General features: G+C 37.9%; 1 protein-coding gene across 2 annotated transcripts in view; it reads right to left on the reverse strand.

The window, feature by feature from the left end:
- Positions 1-25,100, reverse strand: part of ARMC1 (armadillo repeat containing 1) — a 35,906-nt gene that overhangs the window by 9,851 nt on the left and 955 nt on the right. The window contains exons 2-4 of one of the 2 annotated variants that reach the window (XM_027576348.1): positions 19,808-20,028; positions 14,881-14,972; positions 2,332-2,521 (exon numbers count right to left, since the gene is read on the reverse strand). In XM_027576348.1, coding sequence (XP_027432149.1) covers positions 2,332-2,521; positions 14,881-14,972; positions 19,808-19,990 — 465 coding nt within the window. In that variant the 5' untranslated portion in view covers positions 19,991-20,028. Of the gene's footprint in view, positions 1-2,331; positions 2,522-14,880; positions 14,973-19,807; positions 20,109-25,100 lie in introns of both variants that reach the window. The other variant, XM_027576357.1, reaches the window with a different exon arrangement.

Below are 25,100 nucleotides of genomic sequence, written 5' to 3' on the forward strand. Positions count from 1 at the left end.
CAAAGAGGGAGAGAAAGGGGAAATGGAAGTATAATGTTCTAAATGCCCTATACTATTTATGAAGTGATAGATTAATTGAAGCTGCACTATAGTAAATTAAAGATATATTTAAAAAACCCTAAATCAACGATCAAAAAGAAAGGAAGGAGAACTGTAGCTAATAAGCCAACAAAGGAAATTAAAAGGAAATCATAAAAAATATTCAATTAGTCCAAAAGGCAGAAAATGGAAAAGGGGAACAATGAACTATGGGACAAATAGAGAGCAATTAGTAATGGGCCTCTGACTGGCTCAGCTGGAGGAGCATGCAACTTTTGATCTCTGGGTTGTGAGTTTGAGCCCCCTGTTGGGTGCAGAGATTACTTAAGTAAATAAATATATAAACCTTAAAAAAAAAAAAAGAAAAAAGCAATTAGTAAGAGTTGTTTTAAAACTAACCATATTAATAATCGTATCAAATTTAAATGACCCCAACACTCCATTTAAAAGGCAGAATTTTCAGAATGGATTAAAAGGCAAGGCCCAACTATATAGTGTCTGTAAGAAATCTTAAAATACAGACATGAATAGAAGATACACACTCAGCAAAAGCAAGCAGAAGCTAATATTAAAAGCAGACAAGGTAGAATGAATTCAGAAGAAACTATCCTGTAGGACTATTACAGTATTCTAATATTACAATATTCTATTACTATGTTACTATACTATACTACACTCTAAAAAATTGTGTACAACTGGTATTATTTCTTCCTTAAATATTTGGTAGAATTCACTAGTGAAGCCATCTGGGACAAAAGTTTTCTTTATGGGAAGGTTTTTAATTACAAAATCAATTTCTTTAATAGATATTGAGCTATTCAGGTTATCCATTTCTTCTTGAATAAACCTTGGCAATCTGTGTTTTTCAAGAAATTTTCCCATTTCATCTATATTACCAAATTTATTTAAAATACTCATTTACTTTCCTTTTAATGTCTATAGGGTCTACAGTGATGTTTTCTTTCTCTTAGTTCTTGTATCGATAATTTGTGACTTTTATTCTTGATTGGTTTGGCTACAAGTTTATCGATTTTATTGATCATGTCAAAGAATCAGCTTTTGATTTCACTGGTTTTTCCTCTTATTGCTTTTCATTTCACTGATTTGTTTTGTTTCTTCTGCTTACTTTGGATTTCATTTGTTCTTCTTTTTCTAGTTTCTTAAGGTAGAAGCTTAAGTTACCGAGAACTTTTCTCTCTTGTATATAAATATTTAGGCATTCGGTGCTATTGAATTACCTTCTAAATACTGCTTTAGCAGCTTCCCACAAATTTTGATATTTCATTTTCATTCAGTTTAAAATGCTTTATAATTTCTCTTTTGATTTCTTCATTGACTCATGGATTATTTTAGAAATATATTATTTAGTCTCCAAAGTATTTGGGGGGTTTCCAAATAACTTCTGTTTCTGATTTCTAATTTGCTTTTCCTTGTGCTAACATACTTTACATAGTTCTTTTAAATTTATTAATACTTGTTTTAATGGCCCACAATAAGGTCTACCTTGGTAAATACTCCACGAATATGTGAAAAGAATGATTATTATCTTGTTGCTGGATAGGGTGTTCTATAAATATAGATTAGGTTGAGTTGGTTGTTAGTGTTGAGTCTTCTATATCCTTAACTGATTTTCTGTATACTTGTTCTATTAATTGAGGGTGGTGTTGAAATCTCCAGATCTAATTGTGGATTTGTCTATTTCTCCTATCATTTCTGTCAGTTCTGGCTTCATATACTTTGAAGTTCTATTATTAGGGCATAAATATTTAAAATTGTTGTGTCCTCTGATTAACTGATACCTTTAGAACAAAATGCCCCTGTGGGATTTATTCTTCAAGACCTGGCAAGTGTCACTGAAGGAACTATTTACAATAGTCCCCCTTCCACATCTTATCCACAGGGAGATCCATTCTAAGACCCCCAGGGGATGCCTAAAACTGCAGAAAGTACCAAAACCTATATATACTTATGTTTTTTTCCTACACATACATAAGTTTATTTATAAATTAGGCTCAGTAAGAGATTAACAATAATGATTACTAAAAGAGAACAATTATAACAATACATTATCATAAAAGTTATGTGAATGTGATCTCTCAAAATATCTTATTATACTATACTTACCCCTCTTCTTGTGATGATGCGAGGTAATAAAATGCCTACGTGATAAGATAAAGTAAATGACATAGGCACTGTGACATAGCCTTAGGCTACTACTGACCTTCTGATATGTCAGAAGGAGGATCATCCACTTCCCCACCCCATCTTATGAACCATGTGTTTAAGTCTTACCGTATCATCAAGACCATCTATGTGCAAAACCACTGTTTTGGCACGTTTGTTTGTAGTTCCCAGAAAAAACTGAGCTTTCCTTCTACGTGAATTCATTTCATTGAAACTATCACCATCTGCCATATTGGAAGACTGAAGAATGTCATAAATTTCAGAAGCCAGCAGTTTTGTTTCTCCTGGGGTTGTACTCCTTGAAAAGAAACACATATAAATTAATTAGTCTTGTCACTTCTACTGATTCTGTAATTTTAGACCTCGACTTTGCAGAGCCTTGTTTTCTTCATTCTGATGCTTTGTTCAATTGAAAGGAAAACACCAGTGAATCCTAGAATAATCAACAACATAGCAAAAGCACCTAGTTGATCATAAGGTCTTCTAATTTCATTTCATTTTTTTTTTTTAAAGATTTTATTTATTTATTTGACAGAGAGAGAGAGAGACAGCGAGAGAGGGAACACAGCAGGGGTAGAGGGAGAGGGAGAAGCAGGCTTCCCACCGAGGAAGGAGCCCGACGTGGGGCTCGATCCCAGGACCCCAGGACCATGACCTGAGCCGAAGGCAGACGCCTAATGACTGAGCCACGCAGGCGCCCCTCATTTTTATTATTTTCTTAAAAATTTTATTATATATAGTGTGCACATGCGTGCGGGGCTGGGGGGGGGAAGGGGTAACAGAGGGGAGGGAGAAGGAAGGGGAAAGAATCTCCAGCAGATTCCTGGCTGAGTGCTGAGCCCAACATAGGGCTCAATCCCACAATCTTGAGCTGAAACCAAGAGTCTGAAGCTTAACCAACTGAACCACCCAGATGCCTCAAGGTCTTCTAATTTCGTTTTAAATCCATGGTTCACTGAGATTCAAAACTTATCACTATAATAGAACACCATATTTAATCAAAATCATTAATTAAACAATCAACTAAAAAGATTAGGATACAACCTGTCCCTGAATTCATACTAAAATAACTTGAAAGTACCCTGACCTTGAAGACGGTATAACACATAAAAATCCAAAAGGAGAAAACAAATTAGGAGAGGATCATTCATATTATCTCAATAAGGAGATTTCTTAATAAATTCAAATGGCTTCTTAAATTTACATTTTTTACATATCTTTTACAAAGCATGTTTGTATTATGAAGCCACAACTAAAACAAAAGTTTTCATTCTTGAACTTCTAAATCCTACTATAGCTCCTCACATAAACATCTAGTGCCATTCTGTCCAAAAAGACTTTCTGCATTGATAGAAATGTTCTATAGCTGCACTGTCCACTCACCATATATGGCTACTGAGCAACCACAACTTAAAAAATGATTTACTTTGAATTAAATGTAAATTGCCACATGTGACAAGTGTCCACCATAATGGACAGCACAGATCTAATGCTTTTTATAGTTAAACTGAATAAACAGTAAATACACATAAGTGTTAAAAATAACCCTCATTTCACTTACAGATAAACTCAATTAAGTCCAAATCTTATAACATACATTCGAGGCCTTTAAGTTTATCCCCATTCAGCTCTACCAACATCAGCTCATTTTGTCTTTTTATGAATACCTTTTATAGATGCCTTTTCCTCAACCAAAAGAGCTTTACCTAGACCATTCGCTTTCAAACTCTTACTTCTCCCTTGAAGGCTCAACCTCAACTACCATCTTTATGAAGCTTTCTCACTCCAATAATCCATTCCTCCCTCTACATTTACAGTACTATGCTGGGGCACCTTGGTGGCTCAGTCAGTTAAGCGTCCCATTCTTGGCTTCAGCTCAGGTCACGATCTCAGGGTCATGATATCGAACCCCATTGTTCAGCTCCACACACAATGTGGAATCTGCTCAAGATTCTCTCTCCCTCCCCCCTCGCACTTCCTAAAATAAATAAATAAAATCTTTTAAAAACTAATAAAATATTATACTTGTGCTTATACTACTCATCTTAATTTTCTATTTTTTTCTCTTCAAGAATGGGGATGTATTCTCTCCACAGGCCCTCACTAAACTTTTTACAATCCATTTGTTTACTGAATGAGCAGGAACACTTCAATTTCCGGTATTCAAACTATAAATCTAGTTACACAGAGCTTCAGGTCCAGGGGTACTAATCCGGCAATTATCCAGGCACTCAATTTACTATACCCACTGCTTTTCTGGGCTACTGTTGACCCCAGAGATCAATCACTTTGAATGATTTTGGCCGTGTATTCCAAGAAGCTATCAAAAAGACTATTTTGAGGGGGGAGATGTCTCAGCACTTTTCTGGTAGCTGTTTTACGGTACTGAAAAGGTCACTACAGTTCTGAGATATTTTAAATACTAGCCAACCACAAGTTGTAAAGAGTATGAGGACAGTAGAGATACTCATGAATTTAGGAGGAAAAACAACAATGTCTTTCCTACCCCTTTCCACCATCAATACCATTTCCAAGAGTTTGCATCTAATAAAAAAAAAATCACAACACATAATAGAAGACTTAACTAATGACCTTCCTATAAAAAATTTTAAAATGCATATATTATTTCAAAAACTGTCTCCTGATGAACTAGTGACAAAAAATATTGAAACACTGTAACATTAAATGATTATCTTCCTGTTCTGCAGAATCAGAACTATAACAGTAGTTCTAAACCATTAACGCCTTTGAGAATCTGCTGTAAAATTCAAGAATATTTCACGAAAAATGCAAATATAAAAATTTTCCACATCAATTTCAGTGAGTTTATGTACCTACCCATGCCATTTATCTTATATCAACCTCGAAGAAGACAGATGGTTTAACATTTTTTTAAACTGATCTAGAATTGGAGGGGGCAGAATAGGAGAACAGCAATGTAACAATCCATCCAATGTTTGAAAAAAATCAATAAAGTGGCAACTGCTGGTAAAAATATAATTGGTACTATTTGAAAAAAATTAACAGTGATAAGACACAAAAATATCTATACTCTTTGATTCTGTAATTCTTCTACTGGAACTTGTTAAGAAAATAATCCACGAAATAAAAGTAATCCAAAATATAAAAATACCCTTTTATATAGTTAGGCAAAGAAATTTTAGAACAGTACTGCCCAACATAACTTTCAGAGATGATGGAAATGTAGTAAACTAGTCACATGACTACTGAACACTTAGAATACGGCTGGTACAAGCAAAAAATTGGTTTTTAAATTTTAATTAATTTAGGGGCACCTGGGTGGCTCAGGTTGTTAGGCATCTGCCTTCAGCTCAGGTCATGGTCCCAGGGTCCTGGGGTCGAGCCCCACATCAGGCTCCCTGCTCAGCGGGAAGCCTGCTTCTCCCTCTCCCACTCCCCCTGCTTGTGTTCCCTCTCTCGCTGTGTCTCTGTCAAATAAATAAATAAAATCTTTAAAAAAATTTTTTTAATTAATTTAAACTTAAACTGCCCACATGTGGCTAATGACTACCATATTGGACAGAAGTTTTAGAAAAAAGGGGAGACTACCTCTGCTGTCAGTTTCCTTAAGCTAACCCTCCTTTTCCTGGTTATTAATTGCTCCCATATGTCTGACAAACCATTCCTCTAACACCTTTTCTGACTGAGATCCTACAAAAGAAATTAGCTCTACAAGAAAACTAGATAAGTGACTATCTTCTCAATTCTCCGAAGGATAGTATAGAGCTAGAGCCATTCCAGAGTCACAGGAGAGAAGATAAGCTATTACATCTAAAGGATTCCTTAGGACTTTGGGGCTTAATTCTCTCATAAACCTATACTAGTGGTTTCCATATTAACAGCAACTGAGGGAAGAAAATTCCATTTATTCATAAAAACAATTTGCAAAGGTGATATATGTGCATTTACAATTGCCTGTGCGGCTACAGGGGCTATTTGTACTAACTTTCAATTAGAAAATTAAGGATTTACAAAAAACAAAAACAAAAAACAAAAAACTAAACAAAACAAAGCAACCCAAAAAACAAAAAACAAAAAGGAAAGCTAAGGGGTGCCTGGGTGGCTCAGTTGGTTAAGCGACTGCCTTCGGCTCAGGTCATGATCCTGGAGTCCCGGGATCGAGTCCCGCATTGGGCTCCCTGCTCAGCAGGGAGTCTGCTTCTCTCTCTGACCCTCTTCCCTCTCGTGCTCTCTCTCTCTCATTCTCTCTCTCAAATAAATAAATAAAATCTTTAAAAAAAAAAGAAAGTTAAGGAGTTACAACAAACTATACTTTACCTAGAGAGTCACACAGGGTACGCCTGCTTAGATAAACAAAGCAATTACAGATGACAGATTAGAAAAATGGTTCTATGAAATAAATACTCCAACTACCAGCACTTTTAACTTCCTTATTTCATAATTCCAAAATTTCATCATTTTCACACTGTAATAAATTCCATTACTACCTACTTAAAAACTGAAAGATTTTAAAAGGATAACATAATCAAATCAATGTGATGTTCTCACTGTTAAATATGGTCTTCAGGTGTACCTCAAAGACTAATTTTATTGATACCCTTCCTATGAAACAGTTAAGGAATCTATTTACAGACCCAGATCCCTCTTAAAACTAAGTAAAATTTTGTCTTAGGCAAAATTAAATTGACAAAAGCATATAAGAAAATTGAATTACAAATGAAGTTATTTCTTGATCTGGGCACTATGAACTATCTGTTCAATAAGTCAATTATAAATAATTATTTATTTTTAAAAAATGCTTTTAAAACCAAAAAGAAAAATCCAAAAGCATCTACATATTTAGAAGCTATCTTAGTCTTTAAAAAAAAAAAATCACTGGGTGCCTGGGTGGCTCAGTCGTTAGGCGTCTGCCTCCGGCTCAGGTCATGATCCTGGGGTCCTGGGATTGAGCCCCGCATCAGGCTCCCCGCTCAGCGGGAGGCCTGCTTCTCCCTCTCCCACTCCGCCCTGCTTGTGTTCCCTCTCTTTCTAATAAATAAATAAAATCTTTAAAAAAAATAAATAAAAATAAAAATTAAATTAAAAAAAATTACTGTTGGAGAGCTTGGGTGGCTCAGTTGGTTAAGCGTCTGCCTTCGTTTGGCTCAGGTCATGAGTCCTGGGATCGAGCCCCGCATCAGGCTCCCTGCTCAGCAAGCAGTCTGCTTCTCCCTCTGCCCCTCACCCCTCTAGTGCTCTCTCTCTAATAAATAAAATCTTTAAAAAAAAATTTTAAAATAAAAAAATTACTGTTCAAATACTATCATTCAAAACATTCAAAAAGAAAAAGTCTAGACTTTTATGGTATATTTGGCCATAAATGTAAGCGAGACTGTATAACTAAACAAGTATTGTCCTAATCTTAGGCAAGTGAAAACTGAAAGAGCTGATTAATAATGCCCTGGATTTAGTTCAGTCTTTAAAATCTGACATCAGAAAAAAAGACTACCTTGAAAAGTTCTTTCATCTAAGTAATTGGAATTTTGCTCTCAGTAATTTACTATTCCATAATGAAGTATATATTGATCCCTCACCACTTTTTCTTATTAGTTGTCTATACTGAAAAGGTTCACAACATTATTCATAAAACACAACTAAAAGAACCTTGATCTTTATTATATATCAAAAAAAATTTTAATTCTGAATATATTTCCTTACTGGTCATAAATACCTATGCACTCTTATTCTAGATGTTGCTAATAACATTTTATATTGCTCATAAAGGTCAGTTAAGATTTCCAAATACTATACAAAAGTAATGAATATACTATTTTACTGTTAAAGACTTGCTACTGTCTTTTGAAAAAATCCTAACTTTTCCTTTTGGAACTGCTTTTTTTTTTTTTCCTGTGTTGTTTGCTAAGAAAATGTGTTCTGGTGACATTTATGTAACCCAGAAAATTATACTTCATTTTTCAATGCAAAAACAATCCTAATTTTTTTTTAAAGATTTTATTTATTTATTTGACAGAGAGAGAGATAGCGAGAGAGGAAACACAAGCAGGGGGACTGGGAGAGGGAGAAGCAGGCTTCCCGCCAGAGAGCCTGATGTGGGGCTCAATCCCAGGACCCCAGGACGATGACCTGAGCCAAAGGCAGACGCTTAACGACTGAGTCACCCAGGCACCCCAAAACAATCCTAATTTAAAAAGCGTTCTAAGAAAGAAGTCAACAGCTCTGTTTAGGTAGCACTGAAATCCAACGCAGGCAATCTATGATCCTTGAGCCAAAGCTTATTCATTTATATATTAACTATGACTGTTTTGACCCGTAAGAGTAATTGCAACAGAGACTGAATGTCTGGCAAAGCCTAAAATACTTACTATCTGGCTTTTCAAGGAAAATATTTGCCAACCTCTGTTCCAAATAATTACAAAAAGACACTGAAAAACAAAAACAACTACAAAGGATGTGGGACATGACTGTAGCCATTAAGAATGATGCTGCAGGGGGCGCCTGGGTAGCTCAGTTGAGTGTCTTGCCTTCAGCTCGGGTTATGATCCCAGGGTCCTGGGATCAAGCCCTGCATCGGGCTCCCTGCTCAGCAGGAAGCCTGCTTCTCTCTCTCCCACTCCTCCTGCTTGTGTTCCCTCTCTGTCTTTCTAACAAATAAATAAAATCTTTAAAAAAAAAAAGAATGCTGCTACAGGAAAATGGCTATATGGAAGAATGCTCCTGATATATTAATTACTACTACTGTCCTTATCTTTTATTAAATATATTGGCATCAGATTTCTCAAAAACAAAATAAAAATCAAGGGAAAATGGAGCAAAATGGCAACAAAATTTTCAAGAATCCCAAGGAAACAAAAGGTGAGTTATGGGGCGCCTGGGTGGCTCAGTTGGTTAAACGACTGCCTTCAGCTCAGGTCATGATCCTGGAGTCCCAGGATCGAGTCCTACATCGGGCTTCCTGCTCAGCAGGGAGTCTGCTTCTCCCTCTGACCCTCTTCCCTCTCGTGCTTTCTATCTCTCATTCTCTCTCTCTCTCAAATAAATAAATAAAATCTTTAAAAAAAAAAGGTGAGTTATGGATCTAGTCCAGGTGTCCTTCAAGTATTAAGGTTATAGAAAGAGTCTTAAATATGAAAGAAGTCAAGGAATAGTTGAGCCTTTTCTTGAGCAATCTACTAGACAATGAGCTTCAACCAATCAAGAGATGGCCAGGAAAACTTCTCCAAAAGGACAATGAACATTTTCTATATTTAAGTGTGGATCTAAGTTTAAAACAAAGGTGGGACAGAGAATGAAATGTTCTGACAAAGCAGAAATAACCCAACTTAAAAAAAGGAGAGTCACCTGAAACTACCATAACATTGTGTGTCAACTATACTCAAAACAATTTTTAAAAAAAAGGAGAAGAAAAGAGGAAAGCAGAAAAAGCTCAATGACTATGGAACATTAAATAAGTGGGAATCAAAAGATTGCCATTAAAAATTAAGATACTGGAAGTTTAAGTAAGAAAACAGACAACTTAGAATATTTTTAAAAAGTATAAGCGCAAAAGCAACCGTTATAACAGTAACACAAATCTTTTTAAGTATCAGAAGAAATTTTTGGGCGCCTGGGTGGCTCAGTTGGTTAAGCGACTGCCTTCAGCTCGGGTCATGATCCCAGAGTCCTGGGATCGAGTCCCACATCGGGCTCCCTGCTTCTCCCTCTGACCCTCTCCCCTCTCATGCTGTTTCTCTCTCTCACATAAATAAATAAAATCTTTAAAAAAAATTTTTTTCAAAGTGAAAGAAGAAAACTCTGGCAGAAAAAGATATACAACTACTATAACATAATATACACGGTAACAATAACAAAAAGGAATTAACATTAAACATATCAGTCACTCAAGAAATAGAAATGGAGGGGCACCTGGGTGGCTCAGTTGTTAAGCGTCTGCCTTCGGCTCAGGTCATGGTCCCGGGGTTCTGGGATTGAGCCCCGCATCAGGCTCCCTGCTCCGTGGGAAGCCTGCTTCTCCCTCTCCCAGTCCCCCTGCTTGTGTTCTCTCTCACTATGTCTCTCTGTCAAATTAATAAATAAAATCTTAAATAAAGGAATTCAGAAATAAAGGAATGGGGGTGCCTGGGTAGCTCAGTCAGTTAAGTGGCGGCCTTCGGCTCAGGTCATGATCCCAGGGTCCTGGGATCGAGCCCCACATCGGGCTCCCTGCTCAGTGTGGAGCTTGCTTCTTCTTCTCCCTCTGCCTGTAGCTCCCCCTGCTTGTGTTCTCTCTCTCAAATAAAATCTTAAAAAAACTAAAAGGCAACCTTCAAATCTGAGATCTCCAACAGTCAAATGAGCTGCAAAATATACAAATTACTACATCTTATCTCCACTTTTGAGAGGGCAATAGGATTAAATTATAATGGAGTGTACAACAATGGTTGTACATCTGTTTGACTACTGGAAGAGCCAGCAATGATTACCACATTGTCCGAAAAAACATACTTTGAGTTAAAAAGCTTAGCCACTTGTGGCAGCCAAAGAGATATACTTCATAGACCTCCCTTTAAGAAAGAAACTTGCCCTCTGGCTGCAGGAAGTAGAATAGGAGAGCCACCAGCTGTCTTGGCTTTGAGATCCACCACACCGTTCAAAACTTCATACCATACCTTCAACCTGGCTCTTCACGGGCAGCCCCCAGCCAATAACTGAGCAGTGGGGACACCAGGGCCTGGCCATTTCTGCCCAAGGCAAAACTCAATCTCAAGGTAATCCTTGCTCTGGAGCTCCCCACTGAACTGACTATCAGATTTGCACTGCAATCCAAGACTCCTTCCCTCACTCAATTTCCTCTTCATTATCCTGCAGATGACAGATCTGCATTGAAGTCTAAAGACTGTGGTCCAGGTCTTCTTCATTCTCCTCTATCTTTACAGACCTTATCCCACAACAAACCTCTTCCATTTCTAACTCCATCTTAAGATCTCCTCTCCAGACGATATGCCAATGACCTGAACAGACACACCACCTCTCTTACAAAGATATAAACAGTCTCCCTATTTTTTTTTTAAAGATTTTATTTATTCATTTGACAGAGAGAGAGACAGCGAGAGAGGGAACACAAGCAGGGGGAGTGGGAGAGGGAGAAGCAGGCTTCCCGCTGAGCAGGGAGCCCGATGCGGGACTCGATCCCAAGACCCTGGGACCATGACCTGAGCCGAAGGCAGTTGCTTAACCGAACCACCCAGGCGCCCCAAGTCTCCCTACTATTTTATAGATGTCTCTCTCACTTACATATATATCCACTCACATATACACACATATATACTACACTATACTACAACCTTAGCCAACCAAACTAAAAACTTGTTTTACAGGTTTAATCTATGGGACCTCTAAAACTCGCTCTAAATCTTCAAAGTTCAAATTTAAGGTGTATTTTAAAATAGCAACATTAATTTTTTCATCTAATTTCTTATACTTAAATAATTTTTACCACATATTTCAACTTCAGTATCTATGTGTTAAAGGAATACACCATCTTAAGTTCATCATATGAATGAAATAGTCCTACAGAAGCATCCATATTATGCTTAAACCTTTCACTGTTTCCAACAGAGCTAATATGCCAGTTAAAAATAGTTAACTCTATGGCATTAAAGCATACCAGAAACAAGAATACCACCTTATATTTCATACATTATAAAATACACAAAGCATTTCTACATATATTATCCCATTCAGTCCTTGATCACTTTGCACGTATCACTGTAGGCTTTAGTAAGGAAACTGAGGGTCAGAGAGTCTTTGTCTCAAGAACTAAAATGCAAATTTTTACTAGTGGAATTGACCTCAAACCATAGGGAATAATTAACACATCTGATGGCAGTTAACATTTTCTGTTATTTATTCCTGACTGATCACCTGAATAAAAACAAGGAAAAAACTTCAGTCTCTATCTTATTATCATCAAAGATTAAGGCACCCTACCAGGCAGCTGACCCCATAAGAACAAATATTTTAGAGATTCCGAAAAAAAATAAGATTAATAAGTAAAATTTATCCAGAAGCCAAGAACACTAAGAAAAAAACGCACGCATGGGCACCTGGGTGGCTCAGTCGGTTAAGTGGCTGCCTTCGGCTCAGGTCATAATCCCGGGGTCCTGGGATCGAGCCCCGCATCAGGCTCCCTGATCGGCGGGGAGCCTGCTTCTCCCTCTCCCTCTGCCTGCCTCTCTGCCTACTTGTTCTCTCTCTGTATCTCTCTGTCAAATAAATAAAACCTTTAAAAAAGAAAAGAAAAAAACGCACGCAGCCTTGGAAGTCAGTTTAGATGATTCTGCACTGATACAATTTAACCATTAGTGTTTGGGAAGTACAGAACTTTTGTGAGCACTCAAGCCAAAGAATTTCTTTCCTGTGGTCATTTACAGTGGATATTTATTGTTCTTGACCCTTTTATGCCCTGGAATGCTGTCAGGGTTACCATGTTGAATTTGTGCAAAAGCTAAAAGCACCGGGCGCCTGGGTGGCTCAGTTGGTTAAGCAACTGCCTTCGGCTCAGGTCATGATCCTGGAGTCCCGGGATCGAGTCCCGCATCGGGCTCCCTGCTCAGCAGGGAGTCTGCTTCTCCCTCTGACCCTCTTCCCTCTCGTGCTTGCTATCTCTCATTCTCTCTCTCTAATAAATAAAATCTTTAAAAAAAAAAAAAAGCTAAAAGCACCGGATGTGCCAGAGATGCAATTTGTGATTAGGTTTGCACTGGAATTGTGATTCGAACAGGACACTTATAACTAATGAATTCTTTCCAGGTGGGGAGGAGGGTTATAAATCGAGACTTCACATCCTACCCTTGCAGCTCAGAGAAACTAGTTGTGGCTGAGGCTGATGTGGGGAGCTGCAGACAGGTGGACCTCCGAAGATGCATCAGATCTTGCAAAAAACTGAAGGTGAATGCAGAGGACTCTGAAATGCCACCCAAGAGCCTTTTAAAATAAATACAAGTTTTAGGGGCCTGGGTGGCTCAGTCGGTTGAGTGTCTGCCTTCAGCTCACGATCCCAGGGTCCTGGGATTGAGGCCCACATCAGGCTCCTTGCTCAGCGGGGAGCCTGCTGCTCCCTCTGCCTGCCACTCCCCCTGCTTGTGCTCTGACAAATTAAAAAAAAAAAACTTAAAAAAAAAAAAGAAAAGAAAGAAGACCCAGTTGGGTGGGAGGTGAGGGCAAGGGTTTACAGAGTAACAACTTCTATGTTGTTATAAATTACCTCATCTGTATACCCTGTACTGGGACACTTCTCAGTAGTACCTGTGTCTGCATTGATTAGATGGCAAGAGATAGAATGCCAATGTAAGACAGGTGTGTTGGCGATTACTCAATTTATTTTAAATCAAATAAATTAGGGGCACCTGGGTGGCTCAGTCAGTTAAGTGTCTGCCTTCAGCTCAGGTCGTGATCCCGTGATCCTGGAATCAAGCCCCAAGTCTGGCTCCCTGCTCAGCGGGGAGCCTGCTTCTCCCTCTCTCTGCTCCTCCCCCTGCTTGTGCTCTCTCTCTCTCTCTCACACACACTTCCCCTCTCTCTCAAAATGAATAAGTAACCTAAAATAAATAAATAAAACTAAATGGTTATTCATTATAGTTTTAAAGGCAGTCAAGTCTAGAAGATCAAAATAGCCAGTAAACTAAGATTAAGCCTCAGAAGAATAGCTTTTTTGCTTCGAGACATAGTGGAAATATCAAAACACTTAATCTTCAATTTCTAGCCTTCTAACAGGAAATCAGTAAAGACTAAGAAAGGAACAAAACCAGGCATTCCCAGGGGCAACACAGATGAAGGATTACAGATAAGTAACTTGGACTCTGTATTTTCCTTTTTCCTTACCCATAAAAGTGTTATCTGTCAAATCTACCTCAAAAAGTTGTAGTAACAAAATGAGACAATGGATATGAAAATCTTAGTAAGATGAAAGGTACAATTAAAAACCACCCATTTGCTAAAATTCAAATTAAATGGCTCTTAAGTCTCTCAGAAATGTCTAAATAATGCTCATGAAAATCTTATCAAAAGCCCCTTTCTGCCATGATACTGATGTTGGTTCTTTTGAGTAAAATAGGGATGAAACAGTAAAAGAACTTTGTAAAGTACTATAATATTGCATTTTTTTAAAAGATTTTATTTATTTATTTGACAGAGAACACAAGCAGGGAGAGCAGGAGAGGGAGAAGGAGGCTTCCCGCTGAGCAGGGAGCCCGACTTGGGGCTCCATCCCAGGACCCTGGGATCATGACCTGAGCCAAAGGCAGACACTTAACGGACTGAGCCACCCAGGCGCCCAATACTGCATACTTTCAAATGTGATTAGTAACCTGTGTTGCTCTGCTAGCAAATCAATTTACATACACCTCACATAACTTCATACAAGGTAGGATTTTCTCTTTTTAAAGATATGATTCATAAGTACCATATTTATCAACATTTTAAATAAAATTTGAGCATTTTCATAAGTACTACTAATATAAATGTTTAAGAATAATCAGAACATTGACCCTCAGAACATTTCTGGACATATAACCCACAAAAGTATGCCTTCACATTGGAATAAAAATTTCAGTAAAATGATATATTAACAATCAGCATACATTTAACAGGAAGATCCATTTTTCTACTGCCTTAGGAGACACCCTCTATTGTACTTACTTCTGTATAACATTCTGCAAGCTTAACATCATCCCCAGTTCTCCTTTCATCTTTTCTCTGTTAGCACGGCATTCCGCCAAGTACCGCAGAGCCTACAGCAAAAACAGTGACAGGTTAATTCACAACTCCAGACTATTCAAAACTAAACCCGTTACTAACTTACTGCAAGAGGAAAAAGAGTGAAAAATAGGTTTTTGTTTTTAGAATTGGTTTTGAAGTAGAAACTCTTCTTTAAATGTGATAATCAGAGCAGTCCCCTGAGGGAGATATGATCCTTTGAGCTGAAGCAGCTGAATCTGCTCTTTGAAATGATGGCTCCGAACTTATCTGCAAGGTCAAAATTAGGTTGTTCCGGCTTTATTTTCACCACTTCATCTTGACGGAGATACAAGGAACCATGTACTATTTATGAATTTCAGGGAGTAGTCCCAATAGCCACCATTTCCCTAGATGCTTTTTACCTATTAATTAAAAGAAACTGCTGAAAGAGGCAAAACATACAACCACCTTTACAGAATGAACTGTTTCTAGTTTTACAATTCACCTTTAAAAATGTCTTTTTACTGAAAAGCAACAGATAAACTCACACAAATTTCTATTGTGCAGTTTAACTTTTCTACGGTGCTTTTCTCTTAAAATTTAAAGTAAGTTTTGCAAGTATTTCTTTGACGTGCTGATTCTTTAGGGATTTCATTTAGCTGTTCCACAGACCTAATCGCTCATCATTTACTGAAGACTTTGGCACCTGATTCTCAGGAATATGTCTGTGAACTACACCATCCAAAACTCTCCATCTCAGCCTGCTGACCTTCACATTTGCTACTGATCCCCTACACTACATTTCCCAGGTGCCTGGTAATTACTGAAAATGGTACCAAATCACAAATTCAATGACCTGTCTATAATCTCATATCCTTTCTGCAACTCCTGATTTTCACTTCAGTCCATAAAGGATTAACTGCCATGGGAACTGCCCTCCCTCCACAAAAAACTAACAAACAGGACAACATGTATTAAACACACTGAACAAGAGGCAGCATAGGACTGTAACCTCTGAGAGAAATGATGAGGACGGCCTTATAATTGCCCCCATCTTACTGCTTTGGAGGCAGTTTTCAAACTAGCACAGGGAGAGGGAACCCAAATGGAGCCCAGTGGTCTTGCTGAGTTAGGGATGCAGAGATCAGAGGTGGGGAGGTTAGGGTGGTACAGTATAATAAAAAGAAGTATTTGGTCTTTGTCCATTTCCTGGTGCAGAACTCCTAAAGCCCTTGGAATTTTCTGACTGACAGCAGTTTCTTTTGTTATTCATAAGGCAGCCTTTTTGATCCCACCTGGGTTTATGTAAAAGAAGTGAGCTGGGTGGAGGCTCCAGGATAGCCTCAGAATGGGGCTGGTCACTAGAGAGACCAAGAGATTAGAGGGTGGGAACTTTCAGCCTCACCCACTGGTTGGAGGTGGGGAGGCGCTGGAGATTAAGCTCTATAAAAACTCCTGAACAAGGGGCTTCAGTTTCTGATTTGGTGAATACATCCATCTGCCAGGAGCGTGGCACACCTCAACCCCACAGGGACACATGGTATACTGCACTCAGGACCCCTCCAGACCTTGCCCTATACACCTATTCATTCGTACCCTTTATAATAAACTGGTAAATATAAGTCAAGTAGCTTCCTGAGTTCTGGAGCCATTCTAGTAAATTATCAAAACTGAGGGGGCCATTGGAACACCCAATTTATAGCTGCTCCGTCAGAAATTCGGGTGACCTGATACTTGCAACTGGCCTTTGAAGTGCAGGCAGTCTTGTGGGAGTGAGCCTTACATTGGGGGAGTTTGACACTTAACTCCAGGTGGGTAGGTCTGAATTGAACTGAATTGCTGAACACCCAGGTGGTGTCCACAGAGAATCTGAGAATTGGCTGGTGTCAGAAAACACCCCAGGTGGCTAGAATTTGCAGAGCAGAATAAAAGAGAGGTGGGATCTGACCAAGAGGAGGGGAAAAATCAATAGAAACAAACCAAGATGTGACAGAGATGGAATTAGAAAATAAGGGCATTTTAAAAACAGCTATTATAAATATGCTCCATATGTTCAAGGATGAGTGGGAAAACATGTGCATGGTGAGGAAAGAAATGGAAGATATTAAAAAGCCCCAAATGTAACTTCTAGAGGACAAAAACATAATATCTGAAATGAAAACAAAACTGGATGGGTTAAGAACAGATTATAGACATTACAGAAAAAAAGATCCGTGAGCTTAAAATGTAGCAATAGAAACTATCCAAAATGAAGCTCAGAGAGGAGGGGAAAAAAAGACTTAAGGGGAAAAAAAAAAAAGAGCAGCACAACAATGACCTGTAGGACCACATGAAATATCTAACATACATGAAACTGGAGTACTGGAGGAGTGAGGAGGCATTAAAAAAACCCGAAAAAACAGTGGATGACAATTTCCCCAAATTAATGAAAACTATAAAACCACAGATCCAAGCAGCTCAACAAATCCCAAGAACAAAAACAAGACACAAAGAAAACCGCCCATCCCAACCACATCATAATCATTTGCTGAAAAAGTGAGTCACCAAAAAAGCCAGAAAAAGTTAATTATGTAGAGCGGAAGAAAGATTAAGAATTACAGCAATCTCATTAGAAATCATATGAAATGAAAGAAAGTATAGTTTATAAGCCAAGAGTGAAGAGAAAATGAAATTATAAAAACACTACACCTGCTCTTCAACCTCAGTGGGAGAACTTGCACCCACTTATTCCCCTCCTTTCTCTCTAGCTCTGTCCCTCCATGACTTCACTTCCCTTCCTGCTCAGCCTGGCATCTACAGGCTATCATTTTCACCTAATCTCTTGCCAAGAACCTGAATTTCCTTGCCTAGCCTCCTGTACAACTTACCTGGCCAGGAATCAACTCTGAACAAATCCAACTATTTGGCTCTCAGGGCCTACCAATGGCCTGAAGGGAGGTGAAAAAGGAGTTTCGTGAGCCAGAAGTATCTTCTCAATTCAGTGTTACCAACCTAATCCGGCCTTCACTGCTAAACAATCTCATCATTCTCCTCAGTCAACAACCTGTCCCATTTTCCCTAACAATTGTAAGAGCCCCCTTAAACTTCTTCCACTCTCTGACAGCCCGTTTTTTTTTTTTTGCCCCTAGCCTTCTGAATTTAAATAGGTCCAAGTCTAGTCCATCAAAAAAAAAAATAGTTCTTCCTTCAACCCCAAGTCCCTATCTAGAGACCAACACTCTCTTCTCATCCTTATTGCAATTAAGACCAAACTAGGGGCCATGCAAATTTTCCCATTTGTTGTTACTGTTCACTTGTCAATGTCTGTTTTGCCTGTTAAATTTCATCTATGAAGGTAAAATAGAAAATCTGTATTATGAAGTTTGATTTTTGAAAAGGAAAATGCATATATTATTGTTCTGTATAAACTTGTGAAATTAGACTAAGTGGGAATTCATCGTGGGTTTTTAAGTAAAGGGCAATGGTTTAAAATATCTATTACAATAATTTTCTTTCAAACATTGTTATGAAAATTTTAGAGGACACAAAAGTAGAGAAAATGTGTGGTGACCCTGCTGAACTCATCATGCAGCACCAACAATTTTATCAACCATCTCCCCTGTCGGTCACTACACTGGAATATTAGTATTTTATAGGAAATATCGGAGAACATATAATTTCATTTGTAAGTACTCCAGTAAATCCTTAAGAAGGCCTCAACTGTCACATCCTTAAGAAATTAGTTTTTAGTTAATAAATTTATACCCTGCAAAAGTAATAATGATTCTTTAATACCTACTATCTGATCCATATTCATTTCAAACTATCTAAAAAAATACGTTTTTTGGTTGATTTGTTCAAATTAGGATCCAAACCTGGTCCACACATTACCCTTGGCTGATAAGTCTCTTAAATCACTTTTAATCTTTAACAGTTACCACTATTCCTCTCCTCCAGCCCAACTGTCTTTGCTTTTAATGTCATTTACTGTTCACAAAACCAGATTGTTTGTCCTCGAGAAATTATCACATTCTGGATGTGCCTGATTGCTCTGCATTGTTCTTTCACGTTTCTCTAGTTTGCACATTTCTCATTACATGGTAGCTCCTTCTACTTTATTACCTATGATCCTGTACATTTTTCTCTTTTCCTCTCCTTTTCTTATCTTTCCTTCCCATCTTCTACTAAAACAAGTGCTATGTCCATCTACTGATAAGTGGATAAAGAGAATGTGGCATTTCCCTACAATGGAGTATTATTCGGCCATAAAAGGGAGTGCAATACTAGACATGTGACAATAAAGATGAATCCTGAAAACATTATGCTCAGTGAAAGATGCCAGTCACAAAAGCCACATATTACATGATTCTATTTATGTAAAAAATATATAGGCTTTTTTTTTTTTTTTTTGCCCAAATAGACTAACACAGAGAAAGTGGTTACTTAGGGGGGCTGGGAAGCAATAGGTAGAAGAGTTTCTTTCTGAGGTGATGAAAATGCTCTAAAATTGTGCTGATGGCTCTGCAACTCTGAATACACTAAAAACCAATGAACGGTACACTTTAAATAAGTGACTTGTATGGTATGTGATTCAGACCTTATTAAAGTATTATAAAATAAAAACAATACATATCTTTTTAATGTGTCTATCCATATTGAAATGATACAATCCTCAAGATTTCTTAAGTGAAAAAAGGAAGTTGCAGAACATTCCATGCATGTAGTATGCTACCATTTGTGTCAAAGGACTATACACACACATACGAGTTTGCACGTACAGAAATGCAGACTTACCACTATTTGCTCTATAGTCACTTTTAATTTTTTACCATGTCATCTAACACTTTTTAAAATTCTTCTGAATTGCAAAATTGTAACACTGAGACTAAAATTACTAAAGGTAACTTACAAGCAAAGCTGAGTGGACAACAGGGGGGTTGGGATGGTCCATAAACAAAATAAGGCCAGGCAGACATCCCTGGTCCTGGACAATGGCTCTTCTATTTAATGGATCTGCTGCTAGATCCCGTAGCTGGTTAACTACTGAGAGAGCATCAGGTTCTTCATTCATTGTGGAGGAGGAAGAATTCATCTTCTATGCCATACACGTGAACAAAATCTTCTTAAATTCTGTAGAAACGGTTTGCAAAATTAGTTCTAGGCTGCTGAGGTACATTCTGGCATTTGTCAAATAATCAGGATTACAACACCTTTAGAAAGAAACAGATGAATCTAAATCACACAAAAATTTGAGAATTGGCAATTCCACAGTTTAAGTAAAATGAACATAAGAAGCTGAGTAAAAAAAAAAATCAAGTTATTTATGTGCACAAATTTAAAGAACATATGTCATCTTCAATATTCCAATAAATTCCATTTTAGCAATACATATTTTAACACTACAGTCACAATAAACAAGATCTTTATAGTTCATGCTCATAACCTTCACTATACTTCTCAAATTATACCACTGCCAGTGCTTTTCTCCTCTAGAACATTTCTGGGGCCTAATACAAGTGTTTCAAGGAAAGGTGGCTAGCTGAAAGCTTTTTCTTCTTATTCATCTAGGAATAAAACCCAGCATACTAGGTTTACAATAGATAAAATCCCCTAGGAAAAAGGAGGAAGTCAAAAAAGGATGTGAACAACAACAAAAAAAGCCAAGAAGGGTATCTCACCCTGTGTGTCAGGCCCCAGGAGTTAGGGAGATCACAGTGAATCTGAACTGAATCTAAACACACCTGAGTGTGCCATATTCAGAAGAATGGAACACAGTTTGAGGTAATCCACTTGACAAATAAGGAAACAGTCACAGAGAAGTTAAATAATTTGCCCCATGTGACAAAAGCTAGTGAATATAAAAGAGTGCTAAAATCTTATCTCCTAATCAACAGCCTGTCCATTTTCCGTAGTCTTTTTAATTTTTACTTAAATTCAATTAACATATAATGTATCATTGGTTACAGAGGTAGAGGTCAGTGATTCTTCAGTCTTACACAATACCTAGTGCTCATTACATCACGTGCCCTCCTTAATGTCCATCACCCAGTTACCCCATCCCCCCACCCTTCTCCCCTCCAGCAACCCTCTTTGTTTCCTTCCATAGTCTTTTTATTTTTTCCATACAGTACTTTTATTTTTTTTAATTTATTCATTTATTTGAGAGAGAATAAGAGAGAGAGAGAGAAAGAGAGGGAAAGAGCACATGCGTGGAGGTAGGGGCAGAGGGAGAGGGAGAAAATCTCCAGCCGACTCCATCCTGAGCACTGAGTGATATGTGAGGTTTGATTCCAGGACCCGGAGATCATGACCTGAGCCAAAATCAAGAGTCGGCTGCTTAACCGACTGAGCCACCCAGGTTCAGGTTCCCCTTCATACAGTCCTTGTAAATTCACGTACCTTTTCCCCATAAAAGCAAACCTGGATATTTTAGAAAATATAACATGCTAAACATACAAAAGCTAAAGAAACAAAGTATCAAGGAATAATCTTCATATGTGCAGAAAGTTAAAAATAATAACTTCCATTAACCAAGTTACACAGCATATTCCTTATTAGTAAGACTATAAAGGTGTAAATACTTTCCATGAATAAATGAGTATGTTTAGTGCCAATTTCAAAAACAATGCCAATTAGGGAAGGGAGGGACAAAATTTTTCTGTAACTCCAGAAAGACTACTAAAGGCTATTTTGGGGGGAAAAGGTAATAATGCAGAAATGCTCTTACCTGGTATTGAAATATACAAAGCTATAAATAGTAAAGGGGGGGGCCTGCAAAAGAAAGATACTTCTCCCAGAAAAGTTATTTATACATTCAATATAAGAAAGCAGGCTCTCAGTGAGTCAGACCAAGGCTCCACTGCTTGGTAAATACAATTTTGGGCAAATCCCTTACTCTTTGTCTCAGTTTCTTCATCTGTTAACATAGGGCTAATTTCAGCAGTTATCAAAGGTGTATTGTCTAAATAAAATGGCAATACATGAAAAGGGCTCAGACTGGTGCCTAGCACATTGTAAATGCTCAATAAAGTGTTAAGTTACATGGAACCCAAAATCAATCAAAAATAGTAAGATTACTCAATAAATAGTACTGGAATGACTTCTATGCAGTTTAAAACCACTGCTAAGCAAGTTTAATTCATACCACATGGCAAAAAGAAATCCTATTCAAGATAAAATACATTAAATTTTTTAGGTATGCAAGCAAATGCAAAATAAAGGACTCAGAGAAAACAGGGCTTTAGCGAGATAGTATTTGGCAGGTTATTTTCAAAAAATGAAAATATTATAGTTACTGTGGCAATTTAAAAAAGGATTTAGAAAAAAAGCAATAGACTGAACACACAGAGATAAGACTAACGGGTTTGGGGTAATGTTGTCTCTTAGGTGCCTCTATATTCAGCATCCTCAATATCCCTGTTTACAAACGACCTTACCCATGAGCTTTATGTGCTGTCACCAGCACATATCTTATCCAAACTGGTACCTGAAGAACCAATTACTGGCTCAAAGACCCAAGAGCCGAGCTACATTTAAGAACCAAATACACTTAAAGAGGTCCTTTTGCATTCACCAGAGAGCTCCATTCTTATCTAAGGAGTCCTTGTAACTATTCAGTGGGAATGAAGCTGAAAAAGTTATGGCCTTTCCTGTTCCTTTGAGATGAGTAAGAGCCAAAACATTTAAAAATTCCAATTTTCAAAGCCCACAGACAAGGAGAGGACTCAAATCAGGATCTTCCAAGGAAAAGGTCAGAAATACCACAAGGCATCAAAAATCCTAACACAACAGAGGCAGAAGCTGTGGTCAAGCACTGCATTTCCTATGGCACTTCAATGAATGCAAGAAAGGTAGACAGAAGCTATGATTTCTCCCCTAAATTAGATGAGTTTTTAGGTAAAACTTCGAGAGATTTCCTCAGTGTTAGAGTTCATTTTTCTTTCCTTATTTAATATTCTTGCCAATATCAAGTTTTTCTGAGAATTGCCTGAATCCTGTTAAATGATCTTTATTTCTGTGGATTGAGGAATTCACATAGCAGTTTTTATAAGATAGCTATGGAACAGTTGAGAGAATGGAAAAAAGTAAACAAAAGTTAGAACTTTACCGCCAATTCATGTACTAGATACATTTAGTCTTTCTGTGTTAATTGTATCATTTTCACACACTCAAGTTGTTTGATAAAAATGTTAGCCTTCTTAGGCGGGAAAAAATGTTTTTTTTTTTAAAGATTTTATTTATTTATTCATGAGAGACAGACAGAGAGAGAGGCAGAGGGAGAAGCAGGCTCCCAAGGAGCAGGGAACCTGATGTGGGACTCGATCCCAGGACCCTGGGATCATGACCTGAGTTTTTTTTTAAATGATACATTTTGGTATCCATTCTATCTTACCCTCTCTTATTCTCAAATTGGCAGATCTCAAAATAATTTTTTTTAAAGATTTTATTTACTTATTTGACAGAGAGAGAGAGAAAGAGAGAGAATAAGCGGGCGGAGCAGCAGGAGAGGGAGAAACCAACTCCCCACTGAGCAGAGAGCCGGATGCGGGGCTTGATCCCAGGACTCTGGGATCATTACCTGAGCTGAAGGCAAACACTTAACCAACTGAGCCACCCAGGCGTCCCTCAAAATAATTCCAAATAACATTTTAAATACACTTATCTGAGTAATTTTGTAGCAACCAATGAACCAAAACTTAAGTTAAAAAAACCAAAACAGCTCTTTTCTTTTCTACTGTAATGAGTACTGCATTAGGTTCAAAAGAAAAGCTTACAGGGCACCTAGGTGGCTCAGTTGGTTAAGTGTCGGTAAGATCAGCTCAGGTCATGATGCCGGAGTCCCAGGATCAAGCCCCATATGGGCTCCCTGCTCAGCAGGGAGCCTGCTTCTCCCTCTGCCGCTCGTGTTCTCCCCTCACTCCCTTTCTCTCTCAAATAAAATATTGAAAACAAAAAAATAAGCTAGCTTTCTAGTTGCTCTTTTCATTTTAAAATACTAATGCCAAGAAATGTGGACCTGGGCAGCCTACATCAGAATAAACTGGGATTATTAAAATGCAGGTTCCAAGACCCATACCCAGACCTCACTAGGAATCTTTGGAGGTAGGGCCCAACACATGATTTTAATAAGCACACCAGGTGATTCCTGGTACAAATAAGAGCAATTTAAACTTTGGTCGGTAACTGCATATCCTTTTAATATGGCTGGGAACATCTGAATAAAACCCTGCACACTTGGGGCGCCTGGGTGGCTCAGTCATTAAGCGTCTGCCTTCGGCTCAGGTCATGATCCCAGGGTCCTGGGATCAAGCCCTGCATCGGGCTCCCTGCTCCGCGGGAAGCCTCCTTCTCCCTCTCCCACTCCCCCTGCTTGTGTTCCCTCTCTTGCTGTGTCTCCCTCTGTCAAATAAGTAAATAAAATCTTTAAAAAAAAAAAAACCCTGCACACTTAAATTCTACAAGATACTTTAATTACTGTGCAACATGACAGTAAGTGAATTTGGGACTATGTTTCAGTTTCATTACCAGATAACCAAATAAATAAACTTAAAAAACCACTCGCAGTAGCAAATTTACTGACTCCTTCAAAAGAAAATGGAAGCTCTTAATCAAAGGAACAAAATTGTGGGGGGAAATTATAGTGGAGAATTTGTGTACAGATTTTGTGAATAAACAGAAGATTCCTGAAATTTTATTTGTTAGCAGTGCTATTTAACATCTCTTGTCTCAATCATTTTATTTTTTAGACCAATACCTGATGACTTACAAATTAGTTTTTAATTACTTTTAAAATAGTCTTTTCTAAGATTTTTGGCTGCTAAGCTAAACTTGCCAATACAGACATAATGAAAAATCAAAGCCTCACTAGCAAATGAGGAAAATGTGAAAAAAACAACTTTCTCCTCATCTATTAGAACACAAATGCATACACTGCATACCTTTTCTCTTTCGTTTGGTTCAATTTGGACAAACAAATCATAAAACAATGCATGCTCCCCAAAATTTAAGGAGAACTGATTTACCTAAGGGATCTTGTTCAAAAGCAGATCTGATTCAGTAGATGGAGCGAGGCCTGAGATTCTGCATTTCCAAAAAACTCCCAGGTGAGGCCTATCCTGCTGGAACTGGGAATTTAGGTGATAGATGTGAGACTATAATTACGATTTCTTTTCTTCAGCCAAAACTTACCACTCGATTCAAAG

The sequence above is a fragment of the Zalophus californianus genome, chromosome 4 (genome assembly GCF_009762305.2).
Source record: "Zalophus californianus isolate mZalCal1 chromosome 4, mZalCal1.pri.v2, whole genome shotgun sequence".
Lineage (NCBI taxonomy): Eukaryota > Metazoa > Chordata > Mammalia > Carnivora > Otariidae > Zalophus > Zalophus californianus.